Genomic DNA, 18,322 nt, shown 5'->3' with positions numbered 1-18,322 from the left:
AGTAACAGTGATTGGCTCTGTCTTCCCTACTTTTACATTAAATAGGGAGTAAAAACCAGAATTGGTGGTTTCTGGTTCTTTCACATTATGTAGTTTGATTAACTTAGTTTGCTGCCTAGGAGTCTGTCTCAATCTTGCTTTACAATGCTTCAATGTGTGCCCTCTTTAATGGCAAAAATAGCACCCCATCTCTTTAAAACGACAAGTTTCAGGAGTATGATTGCTTCCACATTGGTAACAATTCATTTTCAGATTTGCTGTTGAGCTGTTTCCTGTATTTATTTTAAATTTTCAGGTAGCGGGGACTGTCTCCTGCTTTGCGGCAGAGTCCCAACTTTTTGTGCCACACCCAGCTGTCCATTCCCTCCCCAGCTGCAAAACAGTGCCATTTTGTGCACCTTGCATAGCCTGCGTGTCCCATTCGGTGCTTTCCATCATGAGCTATTTCCAATGCTTTATTAACATCGAAGTTTACTTCAGCTAATAATTGCCGTTGAATGGCATCATCTTGCAAAGCTCAGACCAAATGATCCCTGAGCATATCACTTTGGGTCTCCCTGAAATCACAGTGTTGAGTCAGTTGTTTCAATTTCGCCACCTATGTAGCAATGGTCTCCCCTGGGGCTCTAACCCTCGAATTAAACCTGAACCTTTGCATGGCGGCTGAGGGTTTGGGTTGAAAGTGTCCTTTAATGAGGTCTACCAATTCACCAAAGGTCTTCAAATCAGGGGAGTTCGGGGCCATCAAATAATCAGATTAAATTATAGGTTTTACTCCCACAAATACTTAGGAGAATTGCTCTCCTCTTTTTCCTCACCCATTATTTCATTTGCCTGGAAATAGAACCCGACTCATTCTATATATTGACACCAATCCTCTGTGGATGGTTTGAAGGGGTCAGTCCTGCCAAAATGTTGCATATCTGGTGAGTATATCTTCCTTTTCTTCTGTATAAACAAGATACTCACAGTCGCTGGGTGAGGGACAATGCCAGACACGATTTATATCCAGTTTGTTATGGACTTTATTTTCCAGGCTGGTTTCTCATCAGAAACATCGAACTTTATTTACAGGCTGCAGCAGCAGTTACATGCTTCCATCAAACTGGAAGAAGAACTCCCACTCTAAGGTTCCCCGCACTTAGAGCTGATTTGTTCACACTGTCATGTGAATCTATACAACACAATAAATCTTAAAGCTACAGTCATTACATTCCTTAAAGCTACAATTACTTTATTTATCTTTTGTAATGAAGCAAAGTTACAACTGGGAGTTTCCTCCTGCTTTGAGTTTAACCATTTAGAAAGTGTTTTCTCCCCCTTCCCAATTTAGAACACTAGCAAAAGCCGACACAGGCCGAAAAATTGACTAATGAGGAATTGTCCGTGTAAAAGTTAAATTGAAAACAAAGAGTTACACAGACATTTTAATTTAAACAGGGGTTGATTTTGAATTTTAAGTGACAGATGACCGTTTCTTCATCACCTGTGGAAATGACTGGAGTGTGCATCCAACCTAAAATGGTAAAAGGGATTTTTGAACACTGAATTTCCCAGTGAACTAAGCCCACTGCCTGAAACTGGCAGGTAGTTTAGGCATCCAGCGAGAGCCCCTTTGAAAATGGCACCAGCCACATTTTAGAGTTAATGGGTGGTAAGGCTACCAGCTTCTTTGTCAGGCAGATAATCTCCAATTTAATGCCTGGTGATACAAGTTAAAATTGATCCCAGTATGTGTACCCAAGGCTCTTTCACTTTTATGGGAGGAAGTGAGGCTTGGGCAGGGGCTATGGAGGTGGCATGGAGAGGATGAGGGGCTATGGGGGTTAGTGGGAAATGTGAAGGGTGAGGGTTAGGTGGCCTAACAGCTTCTAAAACAACTGGGACGAAGTCCCAGAGAACAGAAGCAGGCCTTCTAACCAGCCTGCCTTGGCATATGCCTCCCCGAAGACCACCATGGGGATGGTGGGTCTGAATCTATCCTGTACCTACACCCGACAGAGCGATAATTATGTGGTTCACAATAAGTTTTACTGAAATGGGTAGCTTGAGACGGGAAATGACCTGATTCGTTGGAACTGTCTCAGTAGTGAAAATCCAGCCCATTAACTCTCCACAAATGCTGTCTGACCTTCCAAACTTTTCCCCACATTTTCTGATGATATTTCAGATCTCCATGCGTAGTCTTTTGCTTATGTCTTAATATCTACTTCTTTTGTTTGATGAACATTTATTTCTTACACTCTGGTATCATTTTGGGATATGTTTTCTCTGTTAAAAGCATTACCTAAGTGCAAGTTGCTGTTATTAATGACAAACATGAAGTGGGCCATCATCATGCTAAATTGATGCTGAATTGATGCTGATTGATATGTATGCTTTCTTTCCTGTATTTTCCACCCATGCAGATTCTGAATCCCTGTACTTTTTGTACAGATGTGATTTAGTAGCAAATTGAGAACAAAGTTTAATATAAAAAGTGCAAACAAGAGAAATAAAAGAAGGATTTGATCCTAAAATAGATGACAATTTGTGTTCTGCTGTAAGATGTCTCAGCCAGCAGCAGGACCTGAACTCCACACTGGACTGAATAAATAAATCAGGAGTGACAGTCATAAGTTGGTTAAGGTTATCTCATGATTGGGGATATTTATCAGTCTTGTGATTGATCAAGATGTTAAATTTGTTTATGTTGCTTTGTTGTTGTAACACAATGCTTAAATGCAGAAAACTGTTCAGCCTTTCCTCCCATTTTGGTTGGCTATTCACCCCTCTGCACATAAAAGGCAAGCAAGAAGATAACCTACTCCATTCCAGATTTTCCAAGGCTCCTTGTGTGGCTCAGAACTTCAGTGGCTTTGGTAGAGCCTAAATTTTTTTTTACCTAAGTTATGGTTTATCCGATTTTTCCAATAACCAATCTGGCTGCCTATGGCATTAGTCGAAGATGTGCAGTAGTTCCCCTTTGAATATCAAGTAAGCCTGAACACATAACACACAGGTGCCAAAGACTTAATAGTTTGTTTCGTTGAATGAATATTTTATACCTTGAGTCCTCATCATATCGCTTTTCATATTCTGAATAAGTGCTTTGTTGTGGCCCCAATGCTATGAATTATACAGTTAAATGAGTTTAAGTTTGTTAAAAAGTGGCAGATGCACTCGTGAAGTCGTATGTTTAGAGGGAATAGAAAAAGTCTCAAAGTAGTGTTACTACAGAATCTGTGTAGTCTCTTCCAGTCCGCAATCAGGATGTTTGTGTGTAAGGTATTTGTATTTTCTTACACTCAAAGTGATTTTTCCTAATTTAAAATTAATTCCAGCAGCAGACTTGTTGCTGATTTTAAAAATAAAGAAGGTTATTTATTATCACGCACTTGCTCCGGATGTTTGAAACGCAATGTCTCAATTGCTCATCTCAGTTGCATTTTCACACACGCAAAGATTAGATGCGGATGAAGTTAAAGCCATCATTATAAAAATGGATTTTATAACTCAGTCTCTATGTTGATGCAGGCATGATGGCTGGGATTTTCCAGCTCTGCCCACTGCCGTGGTCTTCTGGTCAATGGACTTTTGGCTGGCCTGCCGCATCCCCCACGGTAGATCCCACCATGGTGGGGCCGGAAAATCCCAGCCTATGTCTTTTTAGTTGGGGTGACCCTTTAGTTGGAGTGAAGGTCTTTTAGAAACAAAGCATTCTCATGAAGCTGTGAAGCCTCTTGTAAACTGATAGCCAGGAAATTGGTTCTCAGGTGGATTATGAAGCTGGAACAAGTACAGCACTTTGTCTGCATTGGAAGACTTTCAGCTTTGATGTTTCAAATGTTTCTCTGTTGGATTTGCTTTGCTTGGGATATTTTAAACTTCAGTGTCTGAAAGTTAGTTTCAGTCACATGACTGCATGGTTAACATTTCTGGGGTCCAGACCACCACAATTCAATAGCAGTTGAAAATGGTCATTCACTCTTATTTCTGTCCCAACTTGAGCTCAAATATCCTGCTTTGTTCAATATGGCACTCAGAGACCAACACTCTGGGGACACCATCTAGAGATTCCTCAAACGCTATTTCATCCTTAAACAATGAGATGTTTAAATTTCACAGGACCTTTATTCAGGTCCATGTTTAACTAAATATTGGCTATAGAATTAAATATTGTCCACAGTTTAAATGCCAATAGTCACATGTTAAGTTGCAGCCAGCTCAAAAGGTTTTTGGTGTGGCCATCATGAAGTACGATCTTACACTCCATAATATCCAATATCCTGAGCTTGTACTGACCTGGGAAAGACCATCTACTAGTGCATTAATTGGCATTTCCATTTCTCCCATCTACCATCCTGGTGGCTTCTATATGAAATTATCTAATTAGGGATTCTGCCAGCTAAGAACTGATTCTGAGCCTAAGCGTACTTATATGGTATAGAGATTAGGCTTTCATTCCTTTGCTTGATTTGGGCTAAGTGAAAGGACACTGCACTAACATACCACATTATCTAGCCCCTCAGTCTGCATTTCTTTTAACTATCAACAGCAATGATTTGGAAACTGTGACTGTCCTTTCAATGGACCCCAGCAACCTGTTTTATTTTCTTCTAATAATGTAGCAGGAATTAGATTAATTTCAATTTTTGTTCCATTTTCTTACAGAAATGAGAATGTTTTACATCAGTTCTGTTGCCCAGCAGCTGACGCTGATCAGAAGATCCCCTCCAGTACCCCTTCTTCCAGGTACGTGTAGAAATTTTCTATTCGTTGATTAAGTTTATGGTCTCCAGGAGATAAAGTAAAAGAAGCAGCAGATGATGTGACCTGTCTGTCACTGTGGAGAATCTAGCTACACTTAAACATTAATAAATCAATCTGTGTTATCTGCTGCTACACTCAGTGGCATTCAAGCAGGATCATGTCAGGCTGGTTCTGAAAACTCAACTCAAAATGTCATAACATGTTACTGTAACTGCAGTCTTGTGCTGCAACTGGTCACAATACTGATGCTATATGAGGTGATGATGCCACACCGCCTTATCCAGTATAGAAGCTGTTAATGTCATGGTGACAAACTGTTAACCTTAGAATTAAACCTTAGATGCATCTATCAATTTAACTGCTGGTAATGTGGGGTGCCATTTTGGAATCATAGATCTTGAATATCACATCCTCCATTTTATTCAGCACTGCAGTCAACATTAATTGCCCACTGATTCCACAGCTGGTTAAGGGGATTGTGTTGTTGAAATATACAGAGTAGGAAGGTCCCAGTTTTGAACCCTGATCTATTCTGAATTACTGAGTTCTTTTGGCTTCAGTAACCCTTAATTAGAGGGAAGAAAAGTAGCCAGGATTCCTGTTCTTATGTTCCTACCCTGGTGAAATAAGTGTATACATTAGCTGTTGTGTGAAAACAGGACTGGGCTAGCTGTGATTTCCACCATAATCAAATAGGCTGCCGACACTATGCCTAGGGTCACACATGAAGAAAGTGAAAATATAAGTGGCACTGTAGAAAGACCAGTATTCTGAAGTCCAACAAAGTTTCAATGTCTTCAGAAAACGAGGAAGGAAAAAATTGGTAGAAAGTGGGAAAAAAATTAAAAAGGCCTATAGAATTGTTTATAAAATAGATCCTCTTGCTTGAAAATAGTAAACACAATGATGTCAATGATCCTTCAGATACGAACGTATAAATGTGTGAAAAATGGTGGACAGATCAAGAGCTTCTGGTCCATCCAGCCTGTTCCACACAAATGTTATACCTTGTATATCATCTAGGCAATGGAAAGTAGTGCAAGAGATCACTCTGGCCCTGGCCTTGTTGCAATATTTATTGTAATATAAGGGTATCTGGCATAGCAAGGGTTAGCGTGGGACTGGGATGCAGTACCACCCACAATGTGATGTAAAGAGACATAGACTGAGAGTAGAGTCAGTTGTGGACTGGGCAGAGACCCATGTATAAGCAAGCATAGAGTTAGCTCATAGCTTGAAATATGCCCTGCATATATGTACATAGTTAATGTGTTACTATGAAGTATTTAATGTTCAACCATACAAAACTCAGAACCTCTTCGTGAGACCTACTGAAAATGCAGCATGAGCATGAACATGCAACATAAACATGAGACTTACTGAACATGAATCATCTCTGCTTCAGCCAGAAATAGGTCCACCTCTTGTTTAATGGAATTTAGTGAATCGGTGTCCAACTCATGAGGTGTCAGCCTGTTCCAGAGGTCCACTATTCTCTAGGAGAAGAATCACTTCCTGGCATCTAACCCAGAGGTAGAAGAAGAGGGTAACCCAAGATGAACTGGCACCAGACTGTCAGAGATCTCCAGTCGCTCAACAGATGCTGAAGCAATGTGAGAACATTGATTGTGGACAGGAGAGAATGGGGTGCTTTTTCTCCCTCATGAGTTTCAAGACATGGAAACTACTAAGTCTAAGCCTATGTCATCTAACCTAGATTTGATTTTATGCAACTTAAAATTGTGACCTCTGGTCCTTCCTAATCTATTTAATTAGGACAGACTGTCAGTTGGAAAACAGTCTATTCCCTTCGTCTTATAAACCTCGATCAGATCACCCTCTAAGTCTATGCTATTCTAAAGTAGAGTCCCAAATAGCTTGGCTTATCTTGACAACTAAGATCTTTCTATTGAGAATTAGTCCAGTGACCCTCCTCTAAACCTTTCTAAAACCTCAATATCACTCATCATGGGCTGAATTTTCACAAGGTCGGAAACAGGAGTTAGATTTGTTTTTGGTTCAGAAAACCGCCTTCTGTGGCAAATGGATTGAAATTCAGATTGTTGGGTGGGGAAGCTCTTACTTGCTACCGATGTGGGTTTCTTGCCCACAGTTCCAGTGAGGACGGGAACGGAGGTGGGTCACATGAAGTTTGGGATTCATTTAGACACCCCACGGCAGCTATCAGAGGCTGCTAGTTGTCTAGAGGGAGAGATTTGCTGTTTGTGCCAAAGCCTTCCACTTCACCAGAGGGAAATTAGATGCCACAGGGAAGCCGGAGGTCTCCAGGCACGGAGGTTGGCATTACTTCATTGATGCCAACTTGTATCTAAGGTTGGAGGCTCTGAGGGAGAGGAGGGAGGTCCTTTGCTCGGATGGTGGTAGATGGATGCCACCTTGCCCTGTAGCAAAGTCACCTCTTTGTTCAATGTCAGCTCCCTCCAACTCCTCTTCCTCTTACCTCCTGCTCCTCCTCCTCTCTTGATGAGCTGTCTCCTTCCAGGGCCTCACCATTCTCAAGGTCCATATTTCTCTGGAGGGCCATGTTATGAAGAGTGCAGCCATCCAAAACTGTCAGATTTGGACCACGTGACGATTATGAGCAACCCCCCAGGAAGGGCAGCACCTCAGGGCATCAGGAAGGCATGGGAGAGGAAAGGGGGGCAGGAAGGCACGGAAGCCAAACCCTGAACATAGGATCTACTGCTGAAGGCAAAACTACCTGGAGATGACAAAGAACCAGTGCCACAGGAGATTGTGACACTCCAGGTAGATGGTCACAGGCATCCGTTCCGCCATTACCAAAGACCTCAGACTTCGCAGCCCTGGTCACCATGCCCTGCCAGTGGCCATCCAAGTCACTGTGGCCTTGAAATTCTTCCATTTGCAGGAGGGTATTGGAGGATGCTACCGTCCAGTCCAAGCACCAGAATCACATCTTCAGACCGATGGTCTGTTCAACGGTTGTCCCACTGAACAAGTGGCATTGGTTTTATCGACTCTGTGCCTCTGTCTGGGGGTCCTGCAGAGGGGTGAACAACCGAGTTTTCAAAGTATTTCCCTTGTCCCCTAGGATTTACCAATGCACTTTGGGTGTTGGAGAGAAGATCTGAGATGGTCTGACTGGCAAAGGGTGAAGGAGTCAAGGCAGCTGCCAGGAAAGCTAACGCACACAGAGAAAAATCTCTTGTTATGATTGCAGACTAGTCATCGAGGGAGAGGAAACCCTTCCTGTTGAAGGATCTCATTGGCTGGTCACTCAGTGCCCTGATGGCCACATGGGCACAATCGATGATTTTTAAAAATTCATTCACGGGATGTGGGCTTTGCTGGCTGGGCCAACATTTATTGCTCATCCCTAGTTGCCCTTGAGAAGGTGGTGGTGAGCTGCCTTCTTGAACTGCTGCAGTCCATATGGTGTAGGTACACCCACAGTGCTGTTAGGGAGGGAGTTCCAGGATATTGACCTAGCGACAATGATGGAACGGCGATATATTTCCAAGTCAGGATGGTGGGTGATTTAGATGGGAACTTCCAGGTGGTGATGTTCCCATCACCTGCTGCCCTTGTCTTTCTAGGTGGTAGCGGTCGTGGGTTTGGAAGGTGCTGTCTAAGGAGCCGTGGTGAATTCCTGCAGTGCATCTTGTAGATGGTACTGCTGCTGTTGTATGTCAGTGGTGGAGCGAGTGAATGCTTGTGGATGTGGTGCTAATAAAGCAGGCTGCTTTGTCCTGGATGGTGTCAAGCTTCTTGAGTGTTGTTGGAGCTGTACTCATCCAGGCAAGAGGAGAGTATTCCATCACACTCCTGACTTGTGCCTTGTAGATGGTGGACAGGCTTTGGGGAGTCAGGAGGTGAGTTACCCGTTGCAGGATTCCGAGACTCTGACCTGCTCTTTTAGCCACTGTATTCATGTGGCTTGTCCAGTTCAGTTTTTGACCAATGGTAACCCCCTGGATGTTGATAGTAGGGGATTCAGTGATGGTAATGCCATTGAACAGCAAGGGGCGATGGTCGGATTCTCTCTTGTTGGAGATGGTCATTGCCTGGCACTTGTGTAGTGCGAAAGTTACTTACTACTTGTCAGCCCAAGCCTGGATATTGCCCAGGTCTTGCTGCATTTGGACATGGACTGCATCAGTATCTGAGGAGTTGTGAATGGTGCTGAACATTGTGCAATCATCAGCGAACATCCCCACTTTTGACCTTATGATGGAAGGCAGGTTGTTGATGAAGCAGCTGAAGATGTTTGGGCCGAGGACACTAGCCTGAGAAACTCCTGCACTGATGTCCTGGAGCTGAGATGACTGACCTCTAACAACCACAACCATCTTCCTTTGCGGTAGGTATGACTTCAGCCAGTGGAGAGTTTTCCACCGATTCCCATTGATTCCAGTTTTGCTAGGGCTTCTTGATGCCACACTTGGTCAAATACTGGCTTGATGTCTCTCATCTTGCCTCTGGAGTTCAGCTCTTTTATCCATGTTTGAACCAAGGCTGTAATGAGGTCAGGAGCTGAGTGGCCCTGGTGGAACCCAAACTTGGCATCAGTGAGCAGGTTATTGCTAGGCAAGTACTGCTTGATAGCGCTGTCGATGACCCCTTCCATTACTTTACTGATAATCAAGAGTAGACTGATGGGGTGGTAATTAGCTGGGTTGGATTTGTCTTGCTTTTTGTGTACAGGACATACCTGAGCAATTTTCCACATAGCTGGGTAGATGACAGTGTTGTAGCTGTACTGGAACAGCTACAACACTGGGGTAATCCTGCAATGGAGGTGAAACCCAATGCCCTCTGTCCTTACAAGGCTGTGTCTGTCATTAAATTAATTAAGTAGCCAGCTCTGGCAAAGAGGGCACCAGTCTCTTGTGAGATGCAGTGGTGCTGCTATTTGTGAGATCCCACAAAGGTTCTTAGCTGATTCTTGGAAGGAATATGAAGGGAAGGAGTTCAAGGCCATAGTGACTTGGATGGCCATTGGCAGGGCAATGCGACCAGGGTTGCGAGGTGTGAGATCTTTGGCAATTTCTTTGTCATCTCCAGATAGTTCACCTTCAGTGGTAGTTCCTATGTAGAGGGTTTGGCTGCCGTGCATTCCTGCCCCTCCTTCCTCTCCTGTGCCCTGCTGATGCCATGGGGTGCTGCCTTTGCCAGGGTGTTGCCCCTAATCGCCACGTGGTCCAAAATCTGACAGTTATGCCCCCATTGCCAGCTAGAGCCTTCCTCCTGGATTGGTAGCCAGTTTCCCTTGGCAGCCTTATTTCCTGCTCTTTTGCCCTTGTGATGTCAATCCTATTCAAAATTTGGGCCCTGAGTGCCCATTCTCCAAGCCCCCTTTGCATTGCCAAGGCCCCTCCATTACCATGTGCCCAGCCCCCCTTTGTCCTACTTACCCTCTTGTGGGGCTGGGCTGATGCCTTGGGGAATCCATGGCTGGCTCCTCACTAACCTTCAGATGATTTGTTTCTGAAGGCACAACCCCGTGCTCTCCTTTAAAAATTTCAACAACCAGCGTTGACAGTAGTTATAGATGGATTTGGACCTCCATGGAGACCAAACACCAGTGGTAGCCCACAGTGGATAGTTTGCAATTTTTACAGTTATAACCAACCTTCTTTGCTGTACCTCCTACAAAAGGATTTAAAAACATAAGAGGTAGCAGCAGGAATAAACTTTATGGCCCCTCAAGCTTGGCCTGCCATTCAGTAAGATCATGGTTGATCTTTGACCTCAATTCCACTTTCCTGCTTGATTCCCATATTCCTTGATTTCCTTAGAGTCCTAGAACCCATTGATCTCAGCCTTGAATGGTTTGGGTCTGGAATGCACTGCCTGGAAATGTTGTGGAGGCAGGTTCAGTCAAGGCATTCAAGAGGGCATTAGGTGATTATTTGAAGAGAAACAATGTGCAAGGGTACGGGGAAAAGGCAAGGCAATGGCACTAGGTCATAATGCTCATCTGGAGAACCAGTGCAGACATGATGGGCTGAATGGCCTCCTTCTTTGCTGTTAAGATTATGTGATTCAAACTGAGCAACATTTCCAAATTTTCACAACCCTTTGAGAGAAGAAATTCCCCCTCATCTCAGCCTTAAATAATCGACCCCTTATCTTGGGACTATGCCTCCTAGTTTTAGACTGTTCAGCTAGGGGATGCAAATGGCTAGGACTTACTCTGCCAAGCCCCCTCAGAATTTTTTAATCCTTCTGTTCTCATTTTTTTAATGTGTTATGAAGATTTGAGAATTAAGGAAGAAAGGAAGAAAAGATTGAAAGACTTGTGATGTGGTGAAGTCTTGAAGGCCAAGTATGCTGCATCATGGAGTTATTGAGAGTCAATCATGATCCTTGTCTTAAGATAAAAGCAAAATGATCCTTGTCTTGTTGGCACTCACTCTGAATCATGGCACTGTGGGACTATGTTGAATAACTTCAATTTTTTTATACATTGATCAGTTCCAGCATTCTAAATGTCAGTGTTTCAGCCCAAGTGTTAGCTTGTTTGCATTCCATGGGACTAATCAGATTTTTCTCCAGGCAAGAGTTGCCCTTGACTCAGCTCTGCAACACCATTGACTGGTTTTAAGATGGCATTGGTGAAAATCTAGGAGCAGGTCATTTTATCTCAGGGAAGGGTCTTTGTTTCATGAGAAGGAAAAAATAATAAAATCTCCTGAATGAAAAGCTTTGGGACTGAGTATTATAATAAAAATAATTGTACAATAACTACAAAATTAATCTAATTACACAATATTCACTTAAGGGCCAATTTTCACAGTCCCCATTGAGTGGAAATGGGGCAGTGACCTGCTGAAAATACGGGGTTGCATTTACAATCCTATTCTTGTTTCTGATCCAGCTGTTTTCATTTTCTGGGGGCATCCCATAATTTACAGTGGACAGCGATACAACTTATAGTGCTCATGGGTGGAGCGTACACACATCCTGGCCACTAACCCTTGGTGTAGAGCAGACTAACCATTGATCTTTAAAGGACAGCTGCAGGTCACTTACAAAAATACGGAAGGCAAGTTTTCATAAAGATTTTTGTGAGGCCAGAAAGAGTATGAATTTTCCTACCCGCTGCCGGCCTCTGTGCGCCCACTCCCTCAATTACATTCCTCCTTTTTAACTCATTACCTCAGACTCGACTCCGCATGGGAACCACAGGATTTTCTGCCTTGTCCTCTCCAGAGAGTGAGCTCCCAGTTTTCTGTGTATATCGAAATGAGAACCTGGCCATTGAAACCGCTGTTGCTTCACAGCAAGGACATTGGATGGGGAGCTTGAATGCATCTCCTGCTGCTTTACTGATGTCCACTCAAAGTTAAAATTGGCCCCATACTCTCTAAAGTTCAATCATTTTTATTTTAAATCCATCCTAAATTTGCCATTCCTTCCCACTTAAGCAGTCAGACACAAATGCTTACTATCTTGAAGGGACTAGCAAGATCAAAAACTCAGCCAAGCCAGGGCAGGAGCTGAGGCACAAACTACCTGCATTTATTGCATGGCAATTTTATGGTGAAGTAATTCACTATAGTGCTGTTAAGCCCCTTTGTTGCTTCTGAAATTGATGTCGATCCTTTTTTCCTGCCTGGGAGACTAAGGGAAAATAAAACTACCTTAGCACTGTACAACCAAGCAATCAACTACCAGCTAAGAAAAGCCAATATTAAATGGCCCCTGAAGGAGTTACTTTCATCTCTGCAGCTTTTGACTATCTGTAACTGGAGGAATATGTCACTTGAAGCTGAAGCGAGCAGGGTATTCATGATGGAACCATTTACTAAACAGGAGGATGAATCATCAGGAGAAAGAGACACATGATAGTAATGCAAGGCAGTTAGCTTCCAAAGGCACATAATAAATATATTCCTCCAGTCACCTGTGCCTTTTAATGCATTAATCAGTCAATGCAGCTCCTCTTTGTGTATTGTTCAGTCCATATAATGTCTCCAGGTATAGTGCATTAATCAGTCTGTAGCTTCTATTTTTTATGCACTGATCAGTTCCAACATGCTAAATGTCAGTGTTTCAATTCTGTTGTAAGCTTTTTTGCATCCCACAGGACAAATCAGCTTTTTCACCAGATTGGAACTTGTCAGAATCAACAATTAGTTCAACTGAAGGGTAGTTTGGAGCATTCAAAACTAGTGAGATTGGCAGGAGGCTGGGACTGAAGTAATCAGATTGGGCAGGGGATAGGATTGGACTCTTTCAGAACAAATCAATCAGTCATTGCTTTATGTCACAAATTGCAGTTGGAAAAGTTTTAAGATGCACAAATGTTTTCTGAAAGCCAACTACAGATGTGTTGACTTAATTTGCCCTTCCCCAAAAAAGTTTTGTATATAATAAAGTCCAGTTTTTAAATCTTTTAAAAATTTCCTCAAATGAACATTCTGGCATAGCCCAGCTATTGTCTCATGTGAAATGTCAGCTTTCTCAAGAGTAGTTGTGGCTGTATTTTACAGATAAGGATATTATAGGAGTGACAGTGGAAATACAATCTGATAAATGGCTTTATGAGACATTGATATCAATAGGATTCTAGATAGTTTTCAGGCTTTCTAAGATTTCCCTTGCTGTGGATAGAAACAACAGATCTTGTTGTAATATGCTGAGGGCATATGAATTAAACAGATGCTATTATAAGAACTGGGTTCAGGTTGAGTCTCTGCTGCTCTATCCCATGCCCATTGCTGTTCCCCCCACCGAGAGCAACAATCACTTGTTGATAGATGGCATGTTTGCTGCTGCACTATGAGTGTGGGTAGCTCATTTTTTTGCTAGATTTTCTAAAATCACTTGGGAATCAAGTGGAACTCAGACTGAAAACAAACTATGAAAACATTTAGATTTTACTGTGGTCAAACTTGACATAATGCAATCTTTAACAGGGCTGGGCAAGTTTGAGTTTTTGGAAATGTTATACTGAATGAGGATAGGTTTTAATATGATATTTGATCTGTGTCAAGTGATCTGACTGGTATTGGAGACACTGTTGAGAGTCCAAAGTCTATTGTTACATGCGATGGTGGGCACTTTTTAAGTGCAGCTATACAGATCAATATGATTCTTTATTGCTGGCTTTAACCAAGTCCTAAAATCCCTGGGATGCGTATGTTTAATTTTTTTCCCCCAAAAGTCACATGCTCATTAAGCCAATTTATTTTCCCTCAAGAAAAGGTGAATGGGGATCTATCAATGTGAAAAATGCATGCTTTGTAACATTTGCACTCTTGCTGAGTTGAATAATGCATTGCAGGATATAAACATCCTTTTCTTTCAACACTGTTTCCATTATTTCTTAGACAAAATTAACTTGTGACTAAGACTTTCTGACTCCTGATGGCAATCAACTCAAATGTCTCAGTGGGAAGGGTTTAAAATGAAAAGTGTGAACTTACTTGCCTCTCCTTGTCCTGTCCATGGGATGGGACCCTCCTGTTGATGGCAGTTTCACTGCACACTACTTTGCTAGACCACCCAATGAGGCTAATGAGGCAGGTGGCTGATAACATCCACCCAGCTTCATTTACACCTCATGCCGGAGAATTGAGCTACACGAAAATGTTGGAAAGCTTCAGCCATGAAAGGAGTCAACTAAGAGGGGACCTTTTGGAGGTTTATGGAATTGCATTACAACTGCGGGCAAGAAGACAAAGGTACAAATTGTTAAAGGACAAATCCAGAATTGATGTTGAGAAATAATTCATACAAAGAATGATTGTTATTGGAATTGTTAGGACATTTTAGACAAAAACTCTGGATCATTCTAGAGGAAGTAGAATACTATGATGGGGGAATGTAAAGTTCTATAAAAGAATGATCTACATGGGCCAAATGATCTCTGGCATCTGTACTTCTCTTTATCATCTTTGTGATATGGTTATGGGGTGTATAAATGGCATATCAGCTGGAGTGGCACTCTGGAATGAGAAGCAGTTTAAGATGAAAACCAGTAAAAAGCCTCTTAAAATTGAAGGAAGTTAAGTGATGGGAAGGTGGGAGAGGGGTTTGATTTGAAATATCAAAAGGGCCTGATTCCACAATGCTTTGGTAAATACACTAACCTTGTGGTATCGAGTGATGCAGATCAGGAAAATACCAGGCTGCATCATTGCTTTATTTCAAATGAACATGTTCCAGCTTGGACAGCAGTCAGAAGTGGTGGGGATTTTAGGCGAGGTGGGGATTTGGAGTAGCTGGAGATGATCATGGTGTCCTCAGGCTAGAGAATATGAAAAATCAGCAAGTGTTTCCACTCATATTTGTTTTCTGCTGACTCCTGATGAACTGTGTATGCGTACCCAGTTGGTGGGGTGGAGGTAGTTAGTGGGTAGAGGTGGTGGTGGGGAAAATGGAGTGTGGAGGGCGTGGCCAGTGGGGAGAAACAGTGTGGTTATTGAATCAAGATTGCATTGGTCTGCACTGTTACATTCCCATGTCTATATAAACTGTTGACATGGAACCGACTAGGGAACAGGCTATCCTAGATTTGGTAATGTGCAAGGAGAAGGGCTTAATTAATAATGTTGTTGTGTGGAGTCCTTTAGGGAACAGTGACTATAACATGATAGAATTCTTCATTAGGATGGAAAGTGAAGCAGTCCGATCTGAAACTAGGGTCCTAAATCTTAACAAAGGAAAGTACAAAGGTACGAGGCATGAATTGGCTAAGATAGATTGGGGAACTTCATTAAAATTGGTGGATAGACAATGGCTAATACTTTAGGAATGAATGCAGGCATTGCAACAATTATACATTACTTTCTGGTGCAAAAACACAACAGGAAATGTGGCCCAACCATGGCTAACAAAAGAAATTAAGGATAGTACTAGATTGAAAAGGGAGCCATATAAAGTTGCTAGAAAATGTAGCAATCTGAGGATTGGGAGCAGTTTAGAATTCAACAAAGGAGGACCAGGAGATTGATTAAGAGGGGAAAAATAGAGTATGAGAGTAAACTTGCAAGGAACATAAAAAATATACTGTAAAAGCTTCTGTAAGTATATAAAAAGAAAAAGATTAGCGAAGACAAATGTAAGCCCCTTACAGTCTGAAATGGGAGAATTTATAACAGAGAAAAAGGAAATAGCAGAGCAATTAAACAACTACTTTAGTTCTGTCTTCACAGAGGAAGACACAAATAACTTCCCAGAACTACTCGGGAACCAAGGACCTAGTGAAAAGGAGCAATTGAAGGAAATTAGTACTCCTAAAACAATAATGCTGGAGAAATTAATAGGACTGAAAGCCAATAAATCCCCATGGCCAATAATCTATATCCCAGGGTACTAAGGAGGTGGCCATGGAAATAGTGATGTGTTGGTTGTCATCTTCCAAAATTTTGTAGATTCTGGAACAGTCCCGGCAGATTGGCGGGTGGCAAATGTAACCTCACTATTTAAAAAAGGACGGAGGGAGAAGACAGCAAATTACATACTGGTTAGCCTAATGTCAGTAGTAGGGAAAATGCTAGAGTCGATCATAAAGGATGTGATAGCAGGATACTTAGAAAATATCAACGAGATTAGACAAAGTCAACATGGATTTATGAAAGGGGAATCATGTCTGACAAGTCTCCTGAAGTTTTTTGAGGATGTAACTAGCAGAACAGATAAGGGAGAACCAGTGGATGTGGTGTATTTGGATTTTCAGAAAGTTTTTGATAAAGTCCCACAAAAGAGGTTAGTGTGTAAATTTAAAGTACATGGGATTATGGGTAATATATTGGCATGGATTGAGAATTGGTTAGCAGACAGGAAACAGAGAGTAGGAATAAATTGGTCTTTTTCAGAGTGACAGGCGGTGACTAGTGGAGTACTGCAGGGATCAGTGCTTGGGCCCTAGCTATTCATAATATATATCAATATCATCAGTAGATGAGGGAACCAAATGTAATATTTCCAAGTTTGCTGATGACATGAAACGTGGTGGGAATGTGAGTGATGAGGAGCGTGTTAAGAGGCTTCAAGGCGATTTAGACAGTTCAGTGAGTGGGCAAATATATGGCAGATGAAGTATAACATGAGTATGTGCGCAGTTATCCACTTTGGTAGAAAAAACAGAATTGCAGACTATTATTTAAATGGTGATGGATTGGGAAATGTTGATGTACAAAGGGACCTGGGTGTCTTATACGCCAATCACTAAAAAGCAAGCGTGCAGGTGCAGCAAGCAATTAAGAAAACAAATGGCATGTTGGCTTTCATGGCGAGAGGACTTGAGTACAGGAGCAAGGATGTCTAACTGCAGCTGTACAGGGTTTTGGTGAGACCACACCTGGAGTATTGTGTGCAGTTTTGGTCTCCTTACCTAAGGAAGGATATACTTGCCATAGATGAAGTGAACTGAAGGTTCACCAGGCTGATTCTTGGGATGCCAGGATTGTTGTATGAGAAGAGATTGAGCCGGCTAGGCCTGTATTCACTGAGGTTTAGAAGAATAAGAAGAGACCTCATTGGGGAGAATTTTCTCCCCGTTGGGCAGGCCAGTTGGGAGTGGGCGCAGGCGGGCGCGGAGCCGAACGCTGCCCGTGATTGGCTGCTCGCCGCAATTTTGCGTGGGCAGGCCAATTAAGGCCCGTCCAGCATGACGCATGCCCAGAAGCGCTCAGCGCTACCTGTGCGGGCAGGGGGAGGAGGGAGAGTTGGGGCCTGCACTTTTTCGTGCTTGCGCGCGAAAGAGCGCAGAAATCTCCCTGAGGCAGCTCCGTGCCTCAGGGAGATTAATTTCATGATGTGAATTTTAAATAAAGAAACTAAAAAATCATTTATGCATGCCCCCTCATGTGACAGCATCACATGAGCTGGGACAAGTCTTTCAAATTTTCCAAAAATATTTAGTAATGTTATAAATCCTTCATGAAACCTCACCCCGCCCGCGGATGAGGTTTCATGATAAATACGAAGGCTCTTCGCCTGCCCACTAACCTTAAGGTTGGATGGGCAGCTTTTTCAATTGGCTTAATTGTTTGATTAATGGCCTTAGCAGGGCCTTTGACAGTTTGGCGGGTGCGCAGCCAAACGGAAGGTCAGAATAACATGCGGTGACGTCAGGACACACACCCGACGTCACCATGCGTCATTTTACGTGTTAGCAAGCTGGGCCTGCCCCCGCACGCCGAACAGAAGATTCTGCCCATTGAAACATTTAACGTTCTGACAGGGATGGACAGACTGGATGCAGGGATGATGTTTCCTCCGGCTGGGGGGACTAGAACAAGGGGTCACAGTCTCAGGATACAGGGTAGGCCATTTAGGACTGAAATGAGGAGAAATTTCTTCCCTCAGAGGGTGGTGAGCCTTTGGAATTCTCTACCACAGAAGGCTGTGGAGACCAAGTCATTGGATATATTTAGGAAGGTAAAAGATAGACTTCTGGACTCTAAAGGCATCAAGGGGTATGGTGAGAGTGCAGGTGTACGGCGTTGAGAAAGAGGATTAGCCATGATCATATTAAATGATAGACCATGCTTGAAGTGCTGAATGACCTACTCCTGCTCCTATTTCCTATGTTTCTATGTGTAAAGAATGACCCATTTTGGGGGTATTGCCT

The 18,322-nt window shown here is 42.7% G+C and overlaps 1 protein-coding gene across 1 annotated transcript in view; it reads left to right on the top strand.

Annotated features, from left to right (window-relative positions):
* The window catches only part of LOC144696640 (IQ motif and SEC7 domain-containing protein 3-like), a 127,113-nt gene extending 121,529 nt beyond the window's left edge, over positions 1–5,584 (top strand). The window contains exon 2 of the mRNA XM_078568181.1: positions 4,654–5,584. Within this exon, the coding sequence (XP_078424307.1) occupies positions 4,654–4,744 (91 nt within the window). The 3' untranslated portion in view covers positions 4,745–5,584. The remainder of the gene's footprint in view (positions 1–4,653) is intronic.
* The last annotated feature ends 12,738 nt before the right edge of the window (positions 5,585–18,322 follow it).

This window comes from Cetorhinus maximus, chromosome 22 (assembly GCF_964194155.1).
Source record: "Cetorhinus maximus chromosome 22, sCetMax3.hap1.1, whole genome shotgun sequence".
NCBI classification, from domain to species: domain Eukaryota; kingdom Metazoa; phylum Chordata; class Chondrichthyes; order Lamniformes; family Cetorhinidae; genus Cetorhinus; species Cetorhinus maximus.
Note: the sequence above shows the minus strand (reverse complement) of the source record. Positions and strands in the feature narration are given on the sequence as shown.